The sequence below is a fragment of the Chrysemys picta genome, chromosome 2 (genome assembly GCF_011386835.1).
Source record: "Chrysemys picta bellii isolate R12L10 chromosome 2, ASM1138683v2, whole genome shotgun sequence".
NCBI lineage: Eukaryota > Metazoa > Chordata > Testudines > Emydidae > Chrysemys > Chrysemys picta.
The window spans coordinates 218,100,211-218,120,640 of NC_088792.1; the positions used below are offsets into that span (position 1 = coordinate 218,100,211).

General features: G+C 42.3%; 1 protein-coding gene across 1 annotated transcript in view; it reads right to left on the bottom strand.

The window, feature by feature from the left end:
* LOC101937664 (ethanolaminephosphotransferase 1-like) overlaps window positions 1-20,430 on the bottom strand; it is an 82,764-nt gene that overhangs the window by 25,874 nt on the left and 36,460 nt on the right. The window contains exon 6 of the mRNA XM_065582103.1: window positions 4,751-4,859. Within this exon, the coding sequence (XP_065438175.1) occupies window positions 4,751-4,859 (109 nt within the window). The remainder of the gene's footprint in view (window positions 1-4,750; window positions 4,860-20,430) is intronic.

Below are 20,430 nucleotides of genomic sequence, written 5' to 3' on the forward strand. Positions count from 1 at the left end.
TTTCCGTGCAGTCAAAAGTAATTTTTTTGCTTGCAAGTGAGCAAAAAATTTATGGCAGCTTTTTGGATTCATTTAAGGTACCAAATTCACTTGGGAAATAATTGTGTGAAAAGACATGTTTTTCTAAAAATGTTCATATCAATATCTGCCCTATAGTACTATGCATTGTTTATTTGGGGGGTCTGGACCAGTTATGACATATCCTGTCCCAGTGTGACAATGGGAGATCCTACTGAGCCAGAGAGTGTTGAGGGGCAATTGTGGTTAATCCTCACAGGGTTTTCAGGGCCTTGCTGAGTTGAGGTAATTAGGTACAGCTGAGTCTACTTAGCGTCTGAACTTCTAAAAGGGCCTGGGCTTCTCTCATAGTACGATAGAAAAGGCGTTTGTTGTCTAGATATCAGGACAGGGAGCTCTGTAGACAGAAGAGCTGCCCTGTTTATTTTGTTTGGTGTGTATCTGAGAGTTTGTTTTGGGGCTTAAGGATTTGAGCTTCATGATGAAAATATGGCCAGGGCTCATGAAAATTTTGTGGGTGTGTTCACGTGGTGGCAGAAGAAATACTGTAAAATACTCTGGAGTGGTTTCTCTGCTTAACCTGGGACTCCAGTGAGATTTCTGTCCCAGTGTATCTGACCCTGGACTTCCTAGATGCACTCACAGCATGCAAGGTGATTCACAGGAAAGTAAGGAAGATTGTGTCCTAGCCCTGCAGATCTAACACTCTGTTTTACTGTTGTTTTTGCACACTCAATCCTGGTAATGAGAGTACATGTGCCTCACTCAGTAAAACTACATCATCTATTGAGAATGTGTTAAGAGTGAAGTTCACCATTAGGTTCTGACTGAGGGACTCCAATTGTTGAAAATCCATTAGCGACATTTGCAAACCCTACTCTTGCTCTTCTAAGTTGATTGTCCAAAAACTTGACAGCCCAGCAGCTGTGCTTCTGTACTGGGGGTGGGGGTGGGGTGGGAAGAGAATGAAACTGCATTCAAATACTTTGCCAAGTATTGATCAAGCAGATACAGGCTCATTGTTAAAGTGCCAACAGCGATTAATAAAAGCCACCAAATGGTTAAGTGATGCCCCATTACGATTTAATTGGGGGCCTTGGAAACAAACTCATAAAGTGTCAATATCCTGTTGTATTACTCTGTTTTTCTATTTATAAGTGCTCATGAAAGGCACTGAATTGCAAGAGAGTGGATTCTCTGATTTTATATATATACATGAAACCAGTTCTATAAAATGCACCTGCAGTTCAGGCTTCCCCACACTATCAACTAATCTGGTGAAACAACCTCCCAGTGAGAAGGTAGGTTAGTCTCTCTGTCTGTTCAGCCCTTAGTGTGTCTGAGACTGTCACTGTTTTTAGGAATCCTGGCACAGAGCAAAATGGATATGCTGCTATGGATCTCAGACTACCATTACAAACTGAACTGAACCTACTTATTGCACATAAGCTGATGAACAGCTATCAAATGATAACCACTTCTGGTCTCTATTACTGAACCCAGATTCAAACTTGTGACACTGATTAAATGCTTTCTAGCCCAACGTCAATTCCAAGGACTCTATCATCTGCCCTCTCTTGTTTTGTGAATGTAAAGGAAGAGTCCCTAAAAATAAACGTGAAGACCTATTTCAATAAAGTTACAAGGGGCTGTGAAAACAGTAATAACTGAGCCAATTAATATAGTTCGTTTGGGGGTTTTCTCATAGTTAAAAAGTCATATATATATGCCAGCCATGAAATCTGTCCAACTAAGGGCATTGTAACTACTCTGTGACAGATGACATTTGAAAGGCCTCTCTGGGTTCTTAGATATGTGTAAACTACCCAAGACAATGATGGAAAGAACATTCAGTTCTCTTGCTTCAAGAATCCATCCACATCACCCTTGCCTGACTAGCACGCAATATATAAACAGAGCCTAGTAACTCTTAAGTGATATTATTAAGCTTTGCTTTGAGGTGGTTTTTGGTTGAGTGCGAGTGAAGAGAAGCTGCTTGCTTCTGGGGAGTTTAAAGCTTTAACAAGCCTCCCTTCCACAAATCTTCTTAATATGTTGAAAAGTGTGAACTAAAGCTTCATCCATGGCTTGTCAAGCCTAAGGAAGGTCATTACTTTTCTCCTTAAACTGTTGACACGTGCCTTAAAGACAGGCACAAAGGAAGACAGGTGCTTGGTAAAGGAAGACTGCACGCAATGGACTAGTTCAGGATCGCATATCACACCATCACATAGCCAACTTCTGGACAAGCAGGCATCGATCTTCTCAGAGTGCCTATGATGCTCTGACTTGTGCACAAATCATTCGATAGCTCCCTATTTTCCCACTTCCAGCCACCAGATGGCATTTTAAGTGCATTCCCACATAAAATGAGTTGACAAATTCATGGGATATTACTGTGGCATGGTCTATTTCGCACTTTTTTCTCCAAGAGCTCAAAATGCAGGGCCAGCTTTAGCAAATGCGGGGCCTGATTTGAGGGGCTTGTACTCAGGAGCGGCGCCAGGGTTTTTGCGGCCATGGGCGGCAGCGCTCCTCTTCTGAGCATTCGGCGGCGGGGGTCCTTCCGCTCCGCGTCTTTGGGGCACTTGGGCAGAGGGTCCCGGAGTGAGTGAAGGACCCGTCGCCGAATTTCCGCCAAAGACCCAGAGCGGAAGGGATTTCCGCCGAGGACGGCAAAATGCCGCCCCCCCCCCCCCCAAATCCTACCGCCCTAGGTGACCGCCTAGGGTCGCCTAGTGGAAGCGCCGGCCCTGATTGCACTCACCGGGCGGCGCTCCGAGTCTTCGGTGGCACTTCGGATTGCCGCGCTCTGGTCCGGGGAGCAGGGCCGCATGCTTAGAGCTGTCTGCTCGCTCTCTGGCCAGGGGAAGGGGGCAGTGGGGCTTGTCGCGCTGTGGACGGGGGAGTGGGGCCACGGGACTTGCAGCACTCGAGTCGGCGCTCCGGCCGGGGGAGCGGGGCCGTGGGGCTTGCCACGCTCCGCTGGGGAAGCAGGCCGCGGGATTGCTGGGCTCTGGTCGGGGTAGCGGGGCCACGGGGATTGCCGCACTCCGGCGGGAGGAGCGGGGACACGGGCTTGCAGCGCTCCGCCCAGCACTCTGGCCGGGGGAGCGGGGCCGTGGGCTTGCCATGCTCTGGCTGGACGCGAGGCCCTCTTAGGCGTGGGGCCCTCTTAGGTGCGGAGCCCGATTCGGGGAAATCGGCCTAAAGCCGGCCCTGTCAAAATGGGCATATTGTGGACCTGAAATACAAAGGATTATACAATTCTGGCTGCCGTCATAAGATTTTACATTGAAGATAAAGCAAGAAAGGAAACAAAAACACATCCTTGTATACATTCCTTCTAAAAATTATGCCTATAAACAGGGTCACTCGAATAGCTCTACTTCTTTATAATCTGTGAATTCCTGGAAGGTACAATTGAAGCTGAAGATAGTAGCTTTTAATGGTTTGTAAGTGGGGGTGGGAGAGGGAGAGTGTGTATGAATTTAATAGGCACAATTAAATTATCTCCTCAAACACATTTGTACAGCTTCTAGGGAAGTCAATGGGTGATAAAAACACATACCCAAGAGCTTAAATTGGCTCAAAGAGTGCAAATTATTTCCATACTGGATGTATTAGACCAACTTCTCCTTTTCCTGTTTTTTCTCTTCATAATTACATTCATTACAAATAAAATCTAATACATCAGGATATTCAAAATTTGCATGTTAATTTCTTAGCATTCCAGCTAAATCCTGGAAGATATTTCAGTTACATTCCTGATTTCATGTATTGAAAACTCATTATTTTAATCTGTTAAAAGATAAAACTACTCCTGTTCTCTTTCCAATATAATGCTGTCTGTTTCCTGGCTTAGGAAGTTTTCAGTGCTTATATCAGAATCTAGAAAAAAAAGTGATTCCATCAGATAGGAAGTAATGCTAAACATTAGTTAGTAGGAGGAAACACAACACTTTAGCATTTCTGTTCTACAAATACTTTAAAAACTGAATAGCCTGCTAGTCAGGTTTACAGTTTTGTCTCCTAACATTATTTAAACAGTAAAAGCCTTCATTCTTTCCACCACCACACTTTGTACCAATAGGCTGTTAAGAAGGCGCTCCTGTACTAATAGTACCCACCCACCACCAGATAAAGAAACAGTTGTCTTTAAACATCTTAAGATCTTTCTTTGGTAGGCCCAAATTCTCAAAGCTAGTTAGGATTTGAACGTCAGTTGAAATCGATAGAAGTTGGAAGATTAAATACCTTTGAGGATCTTGTCCTAAGAACCTATTGTATTATGGATTAAAAGGATCAAACTCATACTAATAAACACACATACACACAAATTCCATGTCTCTCTCCTCCCCCTCAACCTGAATAATGAGAGCAATCTTACTTGTGTGACATTAACTACACTTGAATCTTTGGAAACCTGTCAACCAAGCAGCAAAAAGAATTAGACCCCCTGATTGAACTCAAGTTCTTCTGTTTGTCAGTTGTGAGCTAGTGAGCATCAGAAAGTATGAACATGAGGAGGAAACATTTCTCCAATATTTTCCATTTCTCTGTGGGAGATTCTCTAAAGCACTACATAATTGACCTTATTAAATCACTCTGTAAACACATCTCTTTCAGTGGCAGATAACAAATATTGTAGGAAGAAAAAAATAATTATAAAGAAAAAGAAGCAAATAGGCTATGAAAAACCATTTAGATTTTCACAGCTCTGGAGACTTACCTATCAGCAAGATTACTAATATATCTGTAATGTAATAACCAAATAGGAAAGGTTTGTGCCATACTTCTACCCCAACAGCAGCAGTCACCAGATACATTGCTATTAATGTCTATAGAAAAAGGATAAAGCTGTTTTAATCTTCCACTTATAAAGGCAAATTTAAATGCATAAAATTTCATTCACTCTAGTCTAGCATAAATTCCAGGGTACAAATATGCTGGTTTCCACCTCTTCCCTCCCTACACAATAGGGACTAATCCTGCAACCCAACACAATACTTGGAGGTAGAGGAGCAAAGTTCCAATACAGCCAACAAAATGACTTTAAGAATAAGCTGTACAAGATGCAAGCTGCAATCCTGGTAATCTTCTCAGTGTGATAGTACTAGTCCAGAAACTTCAACTCCCAAATCTCTTCATAAAGCCAAGTCTCACAGGTGTCGATGGACCTGCTTATATCTAGATTCAGATTTTTCAAATCTGGTTATGTAATTATTTTTTGTCTGTTTAATCCAGGGGTGGGCAAACTTTTTGGCCTGCGGACCACGGCTGTTTATGGAAATTCTATGGTGGGCCATGAATGCTCACGAAATTGGGGGTTGTGGTGCGGGAGGGGGTGAGGGCTCCACCTGGGGGTGCGGGGTCTGGGATGGGACCAGAAATGAGGAGTTCAGGGTGCGAGAGGGGACTCCGGGTTAGGGCGGGGGCTAGGATGCGGGAGGGGGCTGCAGGCTGAGGGTGGAGAAGAGGGGTTTGGAGTATGGGAGGGGGCTCCGGGTTGAAGCAGGGGGTTGGGGTGTGAGGGGGGTACAGGCTCTGGGCTGGGGGTATGGGTTCCAGGGTGGGGCCAGAAATGAGGGGTTCAAGGCGTGTGTGGGGGGCTCCTGGCTGGAGAAGGGGGTTGGGGTGTGGGGGAGGGTGCTCCAGGCTGGGACTAAGGGGTTTGGAGGGTGGGAGGGGGATCAGGGCTGGAGCAGGGGTTTGGGGCACGGGAGGAGGTCACGGGTGCAGACTCCAGGCAGCACTTATCTCAAGCAGCTCCTGGAAGCAGCAGCATGTCCCCCCTCTGGCTCCTATGTGGAGGCATGGCGCCGGCCAGGTGGCTCTATGTGCTGCCTCGTCCGCAGCGCCACCCCTGTAGCTCCCATTGGCCGCGGTTCCCAGCCGCGGTTCCCAGCCAATGGGAGCTGCAGAGCCAGTGCTTGGGGCGGATGCAGCATGTGGAGCCCCCTGGCTGCCCCTACGCATATGAGCCAGAGGGGGGACATGCTGCTGCTTCTAGGAGCCGCGCAGAGCGGAGCGAGCCCCCAGCTCCGCTCCCCGGCGGAAGCTCGAGGGCCGGATTAAAAGGTCTGACGGGCTGGATGCAGTCCGCGGGCCATAGTTTGCCCACCCCTGGTTTAATCCAACCCATTTTTTCCCCTAAGCAGAATAAAGTAAAGTACTTTGAGGGGAAAAAATAGTTGACATTAATTTCTTATTAAAGCAGAATGGAAAAAATCGAACATCTTTTTTGTAAATATTCTTAGTTTGGCTAAGAGACGCTAACACTATTTATTATAGGGAGGGCTCTACTACCAAATTCACGGTCCATTTTAGTCAATGTCACGGTCATAGGATTTAAAAAATAGTAAATTTCATGATTTCAGCTAGTTAAAACTGAAGTTTCACGATGCTGTAATTGTAGGGGTCCTAACCCAAAAAGAAATTGTGGGGGGTTTGCAAAATTATTGTAGGGGGATTGCAGTACTGCTGCCCTGACCTCTGTGTTGCTGCTGGTGGCGGCTCTGCCTTCAGAACTGGGCAGCTGGAGAGCAGCAGCTGCTGGTTGGGATCCCAGCTCTGGAGGCGGAGCCGCCGCCAGCAGCAGCGCAGAAGTAAGGGTGGCATGGTATGTTATTGCCACCCTTACTTCTGTGATGCTGTCTATAGAACTGGGCCCTCAGTCAGCAGCCGCCACTTTCTGGCTGCCCAACTCTGAAGGCAGCAACACTGAAAGTAAGGGTGGCATGGTATGGTATTGCCACCCTTACTTCACTGCTGCTGGTGAGGCACTGCCTTCAGAGCTGAGCGCCCGGCCACCAGCCCCCATTCTCCAGCCACCCAGCTCTGATGGCAATGCAGAAGTAAGGGTGGCAATACCGCAACCCCTCTAAAATAACCTTGCGACCATCCCCTGCAATTCACTTTTGGGTCAGGACCCCAATTTGAGAAACTCTGGCCTTCCCTGTAAAATCTGTATAGCCTAGGGTAAAAGCACACAAAAGACCAGATTTCACAGGAAGAGACCAGATTTCACAGTCCATGATGCATTTTTTATGGCCATGAATTTGGCAGGGCCCTAATTATAAGACAGATGAGGAAGCAAGCAGTCAACTTTATTAACAATAGAAGGAGTAACCACTTAAGTCATTAGGCACTGCACTGAAAACTTTACCCTATGTGGGTTAAGTTACTCTAGTTATAACAGTGATGTACGTGTAATTTGGATATTCTAATTAAAGTTAATTAATTAATCTCCCTCTCCCACCCCCACTTACACACATTCTTGTTGTTTTAGCTCTATTTTATTGCACATTGTAGTCATTGTATCATAATAATCTTCACATCACCGCCTATTAGTATTTGAAGGCCCAAAACTGACTAATGTTTCCTGTCATTTTAAGGGCATACGGTGGACATACAGTATTTAATGTAGAAGAATAAAGGAACCTCCAGTCAGGATACTGTAGGCAGGACTGGTAGTGCCACCTATTATTAAGGTTGCCTATTACTTCCCATTATAAGACTCTGTTCTCAGTTGCCAACCTTTAACAGTTCAGGCTGAAATTTTACATGCTGGGTGTCTGCCTCAGGCTGAATTATTCTGGAAAATTTCAACCAAAACAATGTAGTTGTGTCTAAGAATGAGTCTAGGGGAAAATATGTTAATGTGCTCATGTAAAATTCTGGTGATGTTTTCTTTAAAAAGCTCTAGCACCTCCATGCTTTGCAGCAGGGACTTGAATTTTTTACAGTAAGGTGGCATTTGTGCCAGGGATGTGCCTTTTACCATTTCGGTGTAAATCTGCCCAAATTTGGCAGGCTGCCACATTGAAGGCTATTGAGTAGCCAGGGAGGGAGGCAGGCCGGAAACCAGGAAGGTTTCTGTTGGAAACCTGCCAGGCGTCTGTCAGAAATTTGTTGAAATCGAGACGTTCCTCCAGAATGTTTCAATTTTGAAGCATCAGCATTTTCCAACAGAAAACTGTTCCATCAGAAAAATTTCTTACCAACTCCATTGCCCATGCACCATTCACGGAAAGCAACCCAGGATGCTCTAGCAAGGACTACGGGGCAAAGCTGGACTTTCCTTGAAACAGATACTTTCAGCTGCTCTGTACCAGGATGGGGCCGGGCACAGGAATTGAAAGCCTGTCTCTCCTGTGCTCTCAATGACCCCTCTGTTGGCATGCAGGCATGGAGGAGGAAGTTGTTGGAGCTGAATGCAGAGTGGGCAAAAACCGGACTAGGGGAGAAGGAAAGAAGTAAACCGGAACGAGGAGTCTGGTGAAACTGAGACTGGCGGGGTGGGGCAGGGGAAGAAACCAGTGACTGTTACTGGAGACTGGAAGCTGGGAGGTAGGGGAGGCTGTACTAGGTAGGACAAGGAGCTTGGGGCTGGGATTTGGGGTGGGGGAGGCTGGGACCCTGAACCAGTGTGAGAAATGGGAGGAGGGAGTTAGAAGCCAGTTAGATTTGGGGGGCGGGGGGATACTGACATCAGATGAGGTGATTTTTTTTTCAAGTTGGGAGATTAATCAAATCCTAATCTATTTCACAAATGATTTTTTTTGTTTTTGACAAATCAGCATTTTTCAACAGAAAACATGGCTAGTTAAAAAATTCCCAACCAGCTCTACTCACAGGATCAAGTGCATTGCTTGTTATTTTACAGATGCTGTAGACGATGCACAAAAGAGTGTTTTTCAAACTTCTGGAGTGTCAGATTTTTAAATAATGAAAAAAAAATAGGTGAGATCCTGGATCCATTTAAATCAATCACAAAAAAATCCCATTGTATTCTGTGGGGCAGGATTTCACTCCAGAAGCCTATCACATTATAAAATTTGAAAAGTTAAATCAAAAGCAGAGCTTAGAAACCTTACGCATGTCCATTTATCTTGAAAGTAGAACTGTGCAAAAGTAAAACAAATTTAAAAAAAAATGGATTTGAGTTCACTACATTCTTGCAAAATTGGATTTTTTTGACAAATTTGTGCAAAATATTTTGCACAATCCTAATGTTTGTGAACATTTAAAAAGTTGCTTTTGGTAAAAATAAATAAATAAATAAAAATTGCATGGTAATATTCCCAAACGTTACATTATCAACTGAATTTAAAAGAGGGCTGAGAGACAGGACTTCTACTTCTACATCTGGCAATGACTGGCCTTAATAATACTTTGCACATATATAGTACTTTATAGTATTATCTCCTTTTATGCAGATGGAGAAACTGAGAAGGCCATGTTAAATGACATGCCTAAATTCACACAGAAAGTCAGTGTCAGAACCATGAATACAACCCAGGTCTTCTCCCACTAATCCACTAGAATCCAGTCCCTTACCATCAAATCATTTAGTCTCTGAGTTTCATTTGTAAAAGACAACAACAACAATACCTAACACAGACAAAAATCAGAAAATATGTCGTGTTTAAGATGTCCATACCCACAAGTATGTACCATTGATTCCAATTTTGAAGATTTGAAAACTTAGGATATGAAAAGTTATTTGCTTCTGGGCTCTGTGGTATAGTAGAGTAGGCACCAGGCTTGGAGTCAGGATATCTCAGGTCTAATCCTAGTCTAAATACTGACTTGCTATATAATCATGGTTATGGCAATTACAGTAATTTAATCTCAGTTTTTCCAGCTATAAAATGGGGGTAATGATACTTAATATTTGTAAAAATCTGTATAAGTGCAACCTCTTATTAATGCTGGTAAGTGGCAAAGGTGGAATAAAAATTCCTGGCTTGTAATTTATCACTATGTGATTTTTTTGAGAAGCAATGCCTCTTCCAGATTTCTGAAGCTTCACAAAAGGGAATTTTGTGACTGAAGTTTTTTGAATGCTGATATATGCAATGTTTTGGCCTCATTTCTCCATGTATATATTTCACATACAAGCACACATGTAAGACTGGGTCTGCTATACCCACAAAAAACTGGCAAAAAGTTTCTCATAATTTCCCCCTAGTTCTGCTTAAATTTAGAGTTATGTGAAACTCCTGACCATTCCTTTAAAGTCTCTACAATGCACCAAAAATCACAGCATTCATTTTATTGCAAAAAGTTGTCAAAATTAAAGTTTTATACTTTCAGTTTCACTGGGATAACAGAATAGCATTAAATAAATTTGTATTATAAACATTACAATTAATTTTATGCTCACTCTTAATACATGAACTTCTAGAGAATATGAACAAATAAAAAATCATTTACAAAGGAAGATTAGTTTTCTGCTCCCAAAATAAACATTACATAAATGTCACTCTAGAAAATAAAGTAAACAGCCAAGCAATCTTCTGGGTCTGGTTTGAATAGGTGCCAAACTTAGCCTGATGTGAATTTTTTCAGACTTTTTTATTTTTTATTTTAACATGATGACATTATGTGCAATAAATTGATACATATAGAAACAGGTAGAGAATTGGTGACAGGCAGGTAAGTAATATGTAAAAAAAATTAAGTCTCAAAGAAGCTTGCTATGCATTTAGATTTGAGTAGATATTCAGTAATAGGGAAAACAAACAAAAAAGGGATTTCACAGAAAAAACACTTAATTATAATTCTAGTGACGGACTCCTTGATTAATCAATCTAACACGGAGTGAGAGTCAGTGCAGCAGAATTCCACTGATTCTAATGGGCCTTCCACACCTATGTCCCGATCCTGCAAAGACTTACACATGTGCTTAACCTTATGCATTGGGAGTCACCCTGTTAACTTTGATAGATCTACTCATGGTATGTAATGTGCCTAAGGGTTGTCTAGATGGAGAGTTGGTGCACAAAAAGTTGGAGTGTAAATTTCTCATTGGGAGTCGATGAAATCATGTTTGTCTTTCTCCCGGAGGATAGAAGCGATTTTGTCTGTATGAAGTAAAAGCTGGTCTCCATACTGGAAGGAAAGGTTAAAGAACTAGAGAGACCATGTATCGACCTTGCGTTGCACCAGAGAAAATGAAGATTTTTTGGATAGAAGTCAGGATTTGTTACTTCAGGCACAGCCTGCTGAAGAATCAGAGAGGAAGAAAGTTGGCAGTATGTGTCCTCTAGATGAATAAAGAGGAGAACCAATATACCCCCAACACAGATAGAAGTAAGCAACTGCTTTCAGGCTCTCTGCACAGGTACTACTGCTAAGAATGCCTTGGAAGCGTCATCTGAGGGAAGGGATCAGGAGACCGTGTCAACCAGAAGGCATGGAATGTATTATCCTAGAGATGGGGGTTCCACGACCCCCACTTCCAAGAGGAGGAGAAGGATAGTGGTGGTTGGGACTCCCTCCTAAGGGGGAGAGTCATCCATCTGCTGTCCAGACTGGGAATTCTGAGAAGTGTGCTGCTTGCCTGGAGCTAGAATTCAGGATGTGACTGAGACTCATCAATTCCTCGGACCACTACCCCTTCCTACTTATCCATCTGGACACCAATGATACTGCCAAGAATGACCTTGAGCAGATCACTGCAGACTACATGGTTCTGGGAAGAAAGATAAAAGAGTTTGGGGTGCAAGTGGTGTCTCATCCATCCTCCTTGTTGAAGGAGAAGATCTGGGCAAAGACTGTTAAATCATGGAAGTAAAGGTGTGGCTACGCAGGTGGTATTGGCGAGAGAGCTTGGCTGCTTAAACAAGGAGTTCATGTTCCAGGAAAGGGGATTACTGTGCTGGCATGGGCTCCATCTATCAAATACTGGGAAGAGCATCTTTGGACACGGTCTGGCTAACCTGATAAGGAGAGTTTAAACTAGGTCCTATGAGGGATGGTGACAAAAATCCAGCCAATGCACATCTAGGCTCAAATAATGAAGACAAGGGGAAGAGGCTAATTTCTGGAGAAGGGACTAGAAAACACAACTACATTAAAAAGGCAAGAAGAAAAGCAACACGGCAGGCTGCAAAATATCTTCGATGCCTATATACAAATATAATGAGTATGGGGAACAAGCAGGATGAACTGGAAGTAATGGTATACAAAGAAAATGACTTAATTGGTATTACAGAGTCTTGATGGGACAACTCCCATGATTGGAGTACCAGCATTGAGCGCTACAGACTGTTACAAAAGGATAGGTATGGGAAAAAAGGAGGAGGTGTTGCGCTGTATGTCAAGAATGTATATACTTGGTCCAAGGCCCAAGAGGAAGTGAGTGATAGATCTACTGAGAGTCTCTAGATGAGGATAAAAAGGGGAAAGAACAGTAGTGATGTTATCGTGGGAGTCTATTATAGACCACCAAATCAGGAACAGAAAGTGGATGAGTCATTCTACAAGCAGATAACAAGATTGTCTAACACACATGAACTAATATTAATGGGGGATTTTAACTTCTCTGATATCTGTTGGAAGACTATTACAGCAAAACATAATATGTCCTGCAAATTCTTAGCATGTGTAGGGGACAACTTTCTGATTCAGAAAGTTGAGGAAACAACTAGGGAGTCATACATTTTTTTTATCTGATCTTGACCAACTGTAAGGTCTGAGGCCTTTTTCTGCAGTCACATTAGGACACCAGCAGCCATGAGCCAAGAAGCAGAAAGTCACATCCTCACATTCCATCTAAATTACATTAAAACAATTAAATATCAGGCTGTTAAGAAGGCGCTCCTGTACTAATAGTACCCACCCACCACCAGATAAAGAAACAGTTTTCTTTAAACATCTTAAGATCTTTCTTTGGTAGCATTCTGTCTGGCAAGGAATCACTTATCAACAGTTGTGGTTGTGAAATCTCTACTTCTTTATTGTTTTGCCTTTATGATCCCTACTTCCTTATGTTTTATCTGTAGGGTTTCTGTTTGGTTCTTTGATTATTACTGTTTGTTGCATAACTAATTTTGCAAGATTTAAATCAACTGAGGTGGCGGGGTATGATTGGGTAAAGAATTGTTTTGCAATATGTTAGGATTGGTCAAAGAATTATTTTGTAGTACTTTAGTAAAATGATTGGTTAAGGTACAGCTAAGCAGAACTCAAGTTTCACTATATAAACTTCGGTCCAAAAAGAAGTTCTTTGGAACCTAACTCCAGGACACAACCCAAGATCAGAGCTGCCAGACCTCAACACCCTGCCAACTATATCATGCAGAAGCTGGAGTCACTGGATGATCTGATCTTGACTGGCCATCAGGAAAAGTTCATCTGCTTTATTGGGAGTGGTGAGCATTGTATGCTTAGTGTGTGCATTCTGTTTTGGTAACTGTTAATAAATAGAAGTTAAGAACATTACTGTGTAAGGCTCTTTCACTGATAAAAGGCCCTGCAGACCCGCAGAAGAGTATGCCCTGAGCCCTAGGAACTGGGTAAGGGGGGTACTTAAATGAATCAGATTACTCCCTGAGCCCTCAGAATTGGGTCTGGGTGTCCTTGAGGCCTACAAATGGGGTAAGGGTGTGTGCCTTTTGCCCAGAGCCCTAGAATCTGGGAAAAGGTGGAAGGTCCCTAAATTAACTGGGTTATGCCTTGACCCCTTCAAACTGGGTAAAGGTGTGTGCCCTAGAGTGTGTGGGTAACACAACAGGGATAAATTAACTGAGAATGTGAAGGTGGTTGGGAACTTGAGAGGGAAGTGATCATGATCTGATTCTATGGAAAGGAGGACATGAGAACAGCAAAACAAGGACCCTAGACTTCAGAAAGGCAGATTCAACCAAACAACAGTAGGCAAAGTCCCATGGAAAAGCCAATTAGGAAGAAAAGGAGGGGTTGGCAGTTCCTAAAAGATATAATACTAGAGGATCAATATTAAGCTACTCTGATGCAGAGGGAAGATCAGAAGAGCTACCTAAAAACCAAAAGGGATACATACAGGAAATGAAAGGAGGGGCACATCACTAAGGAAGTATACATGGGAATAGTGTAAGCATATAGGGACAAACTCAGGAAAGCCAACGCAAAGAATGAGTTACAGCTGGCAAGAAATGTTAAAGATAACAAGAAGGGGTTCTTCAAAGATGTCAGACCAAATAGAAAGATCAAGGATAATGTGGGTCCACTGCTCAATGGAGAAGGTGAGCCGGTAACCAAAGATAATAGGAAGGCAGAGCTGCATAATGCCTACTTTGCATCAGTCTTCACACAAAAAATAACATGACCAGATGACTAGCGAAGTTACCATAGACAATAAAGAGGAAGGGATGCAGATCAGGATAAGTAAAGAACACATCAGCAATCTTCTGATTAATCTGAATGAATTCAAGTCCGCAGGGCCTGATGCGATTCACCCAGGGTGCAGAAGGAATTAGCTGAAGAACTCTCGGAGCCACTGGCATAATATTTGCAAACTCATGGATGACAGGAAAGGTCCTAGAAGACTGGAGAAGGGCTAACATCTTTTAAAAGGGGGGAAAGGAGTAGCTGGGGAACTATAGACCTATCAGCCTGACTTTGATGCCTGGGAAGCTACTAACTAGAGCAATATATAAAACATTCAGTTTGTGAATACCTGGAGGATGACGGGGGTAAATCACCAGCAGATAGCATGGATTTACTAAGAACAAATCATGCCAAACCAGCTTGATTTCCTTCTTTGATGGATAGGGGGAATGTGGTGGACATAATATACCTGGACTTCAGCAAGACTTTTGACACAGTCCCACATGCATTCTGATAACTAAGCTGGAGAAATGTGGGCTTTGTGGAACTACCATTAAGTGGATACATAATTGGTTAAACAACCACAAACAAAGAGTGACCATTAATGGAATTATGTCAGATTGGTGGAACTCTCAAGTGGGGTTCCACAGAGATCTGTTATGGGTTCAGTGTTTTTTAACATCTTTATTAATGGCTTGAATGTAGGAATAAAGAGCATACTGATCAAATTTGCAGATGATACAAAGCTAGGTGGGGTTGTCAACACTTTGGAGGATAGAGCTAAAATTCAGAGGGATCTTGATAAATAGGAGAACTAGGCTATAGACAAGAAAATGAAATTCAACAAAGACAAATAGAAGGTGTTATACTTAGGGAAGAAAAACGAAATGTGCAAATACAGAATGGGCGATAACTGACTTGGCAGCAGCACTGCTGAAAAGGATCTGGGAGTTGTGGTGAATCACAACCTCAACATGAGTAAGCAATGTGATGCTGTTGCAAAAAAAGCAAATGCAATTTTAGGTTGCCTTAACAGAGGCACGGCATGCAAGTCATGGGAGGTGATAGTACCGCTCTATTCAGCACTGGTTAGGCCTCAGCTGGAGTACTGTGTCTAATTTTGGTCACCAATGTATAGAAAGGATGTGGAGAAACTGGAAAGGATCCAGAGGTGAGCAACAAAGATGATCAAAGGGATGGAAGGCTGAAGGAACTGGGTATGTTTAGTTTGGAAAAGAGGAGATTAAGGGGGGACATGATAGAGGTTTTCAAATACTTGAAAGGCTGCCATAAAAAAGATGGAGAAAAGTTGTTCTCTCTTGTGATAGAGGGCAGGATCAGAGGCAATGGGTTCAAACTGTAGCATAGCAGATTTAGATTAAATCTCAGGAAAAACTTCCTAATTGTAAGAACAGTAGAACAGACTGCCTAGGGAGGTTGTGGAAGCTCCTTCACTAGAAGTTTTCAAAAAGAGGCTGGACAGACATTTGTCTTGGATGGTTTAGATAACAAATCCTGCATCTGGCAGAGGGTTAGACTACTAGATGACGCCTGTGGTCCCTTCAAACCCTATGATTCTATGAATTGCACTTGGGAACTGTTAGTGCACAGTCATGGAGTCCACAGTCAGTCAGTGTGCATCAGCCTGGGGCACTGTAAATGTACACCCCAGCTTGCCGTGCATGAGCTCTCCATCTAGACAAACCCATTTGCAGAATAGAGGCTATACAGAACCCTACTGGGGTGTGCCTCTCAATGTAGTAAATCAACCCTTAACATTAATTCTATTTTAATACTTAGTAGAGGCAAGAAAAATATTTGAAGAAAATGACTTTCCAACAAAATGTGACTGTTTACAGGTTTTCTTTTGAAGCCATTCTACAAAATTTCAAAGTTTTTTATGCAATTGCACATAAAAATATTCTTGATGTTCATGTGAATTTGAACATGTGATATTCACTTAAATTAATTTCAAGCGGTGTTAGTTGATTGTGATTGGTCACACACTAGTTCAGTAGGGCCTGGTCCACAAACAGGTGGTTTGTTTGTTTTTGTTTTTTAACTGGTATAACTATTTGGGTTAGAAGTGTAATTTTCTTTTTATCTGAAATAGCTATCTGAGTTCAACTCTTAACATTGAAATAGTAATGCCACTACCATCTTTTCAGTGAATACACACTATCTGGGCTTTTCTGGTGGTTCACTGCTCAGACTGAGAGGCTCCTTCTCACAACTGCTGTTTATTTTTTCCTTTTATTTTTAGCTTTGTTTCCTCTTTTGAACTGGCAATAGTGAGTGAGAAGTAGGGACACAGCCTATACACCTAAATCACTCCAGTTATTATCAACATTTGTAATTTATCTGGTAGGATTTAACCTACCACTTTATTAAAGAAAAATTTCCCATAGTGCTTCTGATAAGCATAAAGTTTCTGGGACTGCACACAGTAGCAATAAGAAGCAATAAATTCTTTGCTACCACTTCACACTAGCTGTTGGAGCTGGCTTAGAGCCACAGCGAGGGTCATGGTTAGAGCTAGTCCAAATTTTTTCATAATCTCTTTTTCAATTATAATTTTTTGACCAGAATGAAACTTATTTTGATCAAAATTTCCCATTTTGTCACCCAAAAACCAGAAACCAACAAGTTTTTCAGTATAAATTAATGGGGCAGTTTCTTTTAAAAAGTTAACTTTTCAGTAACATTTATCAATATTTTTTTAAAATATTTTTTAAAAACGTTTTTTTCTTTTAATCAAACATCTCCAGTGTTTTTTCCACACAAAATTACAAATAAATGGAAATGTTTAAATCTATAGAAATTTCCTGTGAAAAGTAACCGGCATTTTTAAACCAGCTCTAACGATGGCCATTCCTTCACCTCTCTCCTGATGGGGTTTCTAATACTGTTTACGTGAATCCTTGTCCACTGGGACCAAAATTATGTCTTGCACCAGTGTAATGTAAAGAGGCTCCTCCTCTGTCTGCCTTTTTGACTCTGCATAGGACTAAGAGCTTGTGTTTATTGGAGAAACAAACATCATTAAGGCAGCATCCTTCTTGATACTGGATGGTTTTAATTAACAAAAATATTAAGGCTTGATCAGTTGTTCTCCATGTCCACTGAAGGTAGCACACGAACTAATGGACTTAATCTATAACAAGGGAGATTTAGGGTTAGATATTAGGAAATACTATAAGGGTAGTTAATGTCTGTAATAGGCGTCCAAGGGAGGCTGTGAAATCCCCATCGTTGGAGGTTTTTATGAACAGGTTGGAAACAGCGGTCAGGAATGGTCTACATTTACTTGATTATGCCTCAGAGTAGGGGGCTGGACTTAATGACCTCTCAAGGTCCCTTCAGCCCTACATTTCTATGATTCTATAAACGTAGATGTCTTTGATCACCTATCCTTCAGAAACTTTACACCTAATTTTCAAGTTTACGTATCATGGCCTCCTATGAATGGCTAACTCTAACAAAGCTAATTGGAACACCAATTACAACCAAAACACTGTAATTACATTACTAATTCTGATGAGTTATGCAGTGGCAAATAAGTGATCTGAATAAATTACAAGAATTTCTCTGTCTCATGACTTTTTCATGATGAACCACAGCTATTTTATTTTCTAATTAAGATAGAGGCAATTACAGAGGATAGTCTGTCACTGCATAGAATGAAGCTGAGTCATCATCATCATCATCTTGTAAACTGCACAATGAGGGTTAAGTTGTCATTGAGTTTACACAACTGCTGCTCTCATACAATTCTAGTTAATATATGCAGCACACTATGCTGAAAATGTGGCCCTGAGTGATTGGCTACCATCAATTTAAAAATAGGGTCACCAATTTTGGTTGGATGTATTCCTGGAGGTTTCATCACATGACATAAACTTTAATTAAAGATTAATCTTTAATCCCTGGAGACTCCAGGACAATTCTGGAGGTTTGGCAACCTATTTAAAAAGGAGGCACATTTGTAAGGGGGACTGGATCATCTCTGTGCTTGAAGTAGTGGTGTAATAGTGTAACTCTGCCATTGAATGAAGTTAGAGGAGTCTTCTTCTGTGCTGCTGGAGGTAATAATGACGTGCTTGCTTTAAACAGAACCTTTCATCTAAGGTTCCAAAGTGATTTACAAACATCAATAAGTATTGCCTCCATTTTACACATGGGAAAACAGAAGCATAAAGAGATGAAGAGCCTGGTTCTACTACCCTTATTTGCCTTGTGTAGCACCTTAATCTGTGAGAAATGCCTTTTACTACAACGGGGTTTTAGTACAATAAGGTACTACTAAAGTACTGTACGGACTATTGGTGGTAGAATTGGGCCTTAAGTAACTTCACTAAATTTAACCCAGTGAATTAGTGGCAGAGCCAATACAGGAACTGGATCAGACTCCCCCTTCCCAAGCTTCAGTCAGTGCATAATGAGCATTACTTCAATGCCAAGCACTAGTTGCTGAAGTAAGGACACTTAGGGTGTGAGCCACAAAGATACTTGGGTCCTGTTTTTAGACATAACTACGATCCATGAAACTCTGCTCAGCTGCTGCCTAACCCTGTAGGCACCTAAACTCACTCGTTGCCTGTGTTTTTGCATCTGAATGTGCTGAGAGACAGCCTACGGGATAGCGACCCTCAGGAGAGTTCACACAAAACAGCTGTGTTGGGAGGGGATAGGGTACTCACCCAGAATGTGGGAGACCCCTGGTTCAAGTCCCTCTTCCTCCTGAGGGAGAGAAGGGAGTTGAATAGGAATTAGCCCTCTCTCAGGGGCGTGTCCTAAACATTGGGCTATGGAGTAGTCTGATGTGAGGCTCCACCAGTCTCTCCTATTGAAGTTGTTCCCCTTTAATTGAATAAGTAAATATTAATTGGGCTAGTGACAGAGCTGGAATGATTCTATAGCCTAGTGGTTAAGGCACTCACCTGAGAGGTGGCTGATCCCTGTTCAAATGGGAGAGTACCCTGCCCACTGGGCTAAAGGTTATAAGGGAGGTCCTCTTCTCTTTTGTTTCAGGCCCTGCACACAATTTAGGCAGCCGAACACCTATCTCCCCTAGTTCGTGACTTGCATGCAAAGACAGGTGCCTTCCTGCAGCCCAGACTTAGGTGCCTATCTCCATAAGAAGGGCAGGGCTTACCACACACCTTTCTTGTCAACATTTCCTATTGACTAGCTTAGACAGCTCTTCCCCCTCCCCCTCCCCCCCCCCCCAGTGTGCTGGCTTTGTGGATCATACTGTAAGGTGCCTCTCTTCCCCCCATTCATTGTCTAGATGCCTAGGTTTTGTGGATCACAATTTTGTTCCTGTGATTTTTCTAGATGCTCAAAAGTTAGGTGCCATGACACTCAGTGTCAGAATGCCTAAGTACCTGTGTGGATCTGGGCCCTATATATATAGCCCTTGCCTTAATACCCTCTCCACCTCTTCATGTAATTAATAGATATTTAAGTTTATTTGCTTATCACTCTGACTGAGAGTGGGTCATTACGGATGTTACTAGAAACGAGATATAAAAACAAATACAGTGGCTTGTGGAATAAGTCGATGGAAAATGGAAGTAAGAGTAGTCTGCATTTTGTTAACGCCTTCCACCTGAGTTCATCAAAGCTCTTCACAAGCACCATTGAATTAAGCCTCACAGCACAACTATGAGATAAGGAAGTTTCATCATCTTTATTTTACAGATGAGGAAACTTAGGCATAGAGCGGTGTTTTCCCCAAGGTCACATAGGAAGTTGGTGCCACAGCCAGATGTACCATCCAGAGCAGCTGGTTCCCAGTCCTGTGTTTTCCTCCCTAATAGAGCTTCATGAATAGAGGACATCTCTCTGAATTTTCAACACTGGATCAATGATGAACAGCTTTCTGTGAATATTCATATTAATAATTTGAGCTTTAAAAATTGATTGTCTTCACCCAGCTGTACCTGCCATGCAGAATGAACCTTTATGGGAAGTCCTAAAGTGTGACGGCAGTACAACTGGTCATCAAGATCCTGCCTAGGATCTGGTTTCTGAAAGAGCTCCACCTGGAGTCTGGTTAGTAAGCCACCAGAAGAAGAAAACTGAGATTGGGAAAATAAATTCAGGAGGATAAATTCTAAGTAAAGGTACTTGACTTTGAACTTTTGCATGGGTAAAATCACTTGGGAACACCATATGATCATTGTGCAAATAGTGTCATTTATATCCCTGCATTTTATGTAAGGTTTGACGGAGCAGTGGAAGTGAGGGCACTGGGGGCTCAGAGCAATGATTATGGCATTTTAATAAATGCCATATGTACTAATTCAT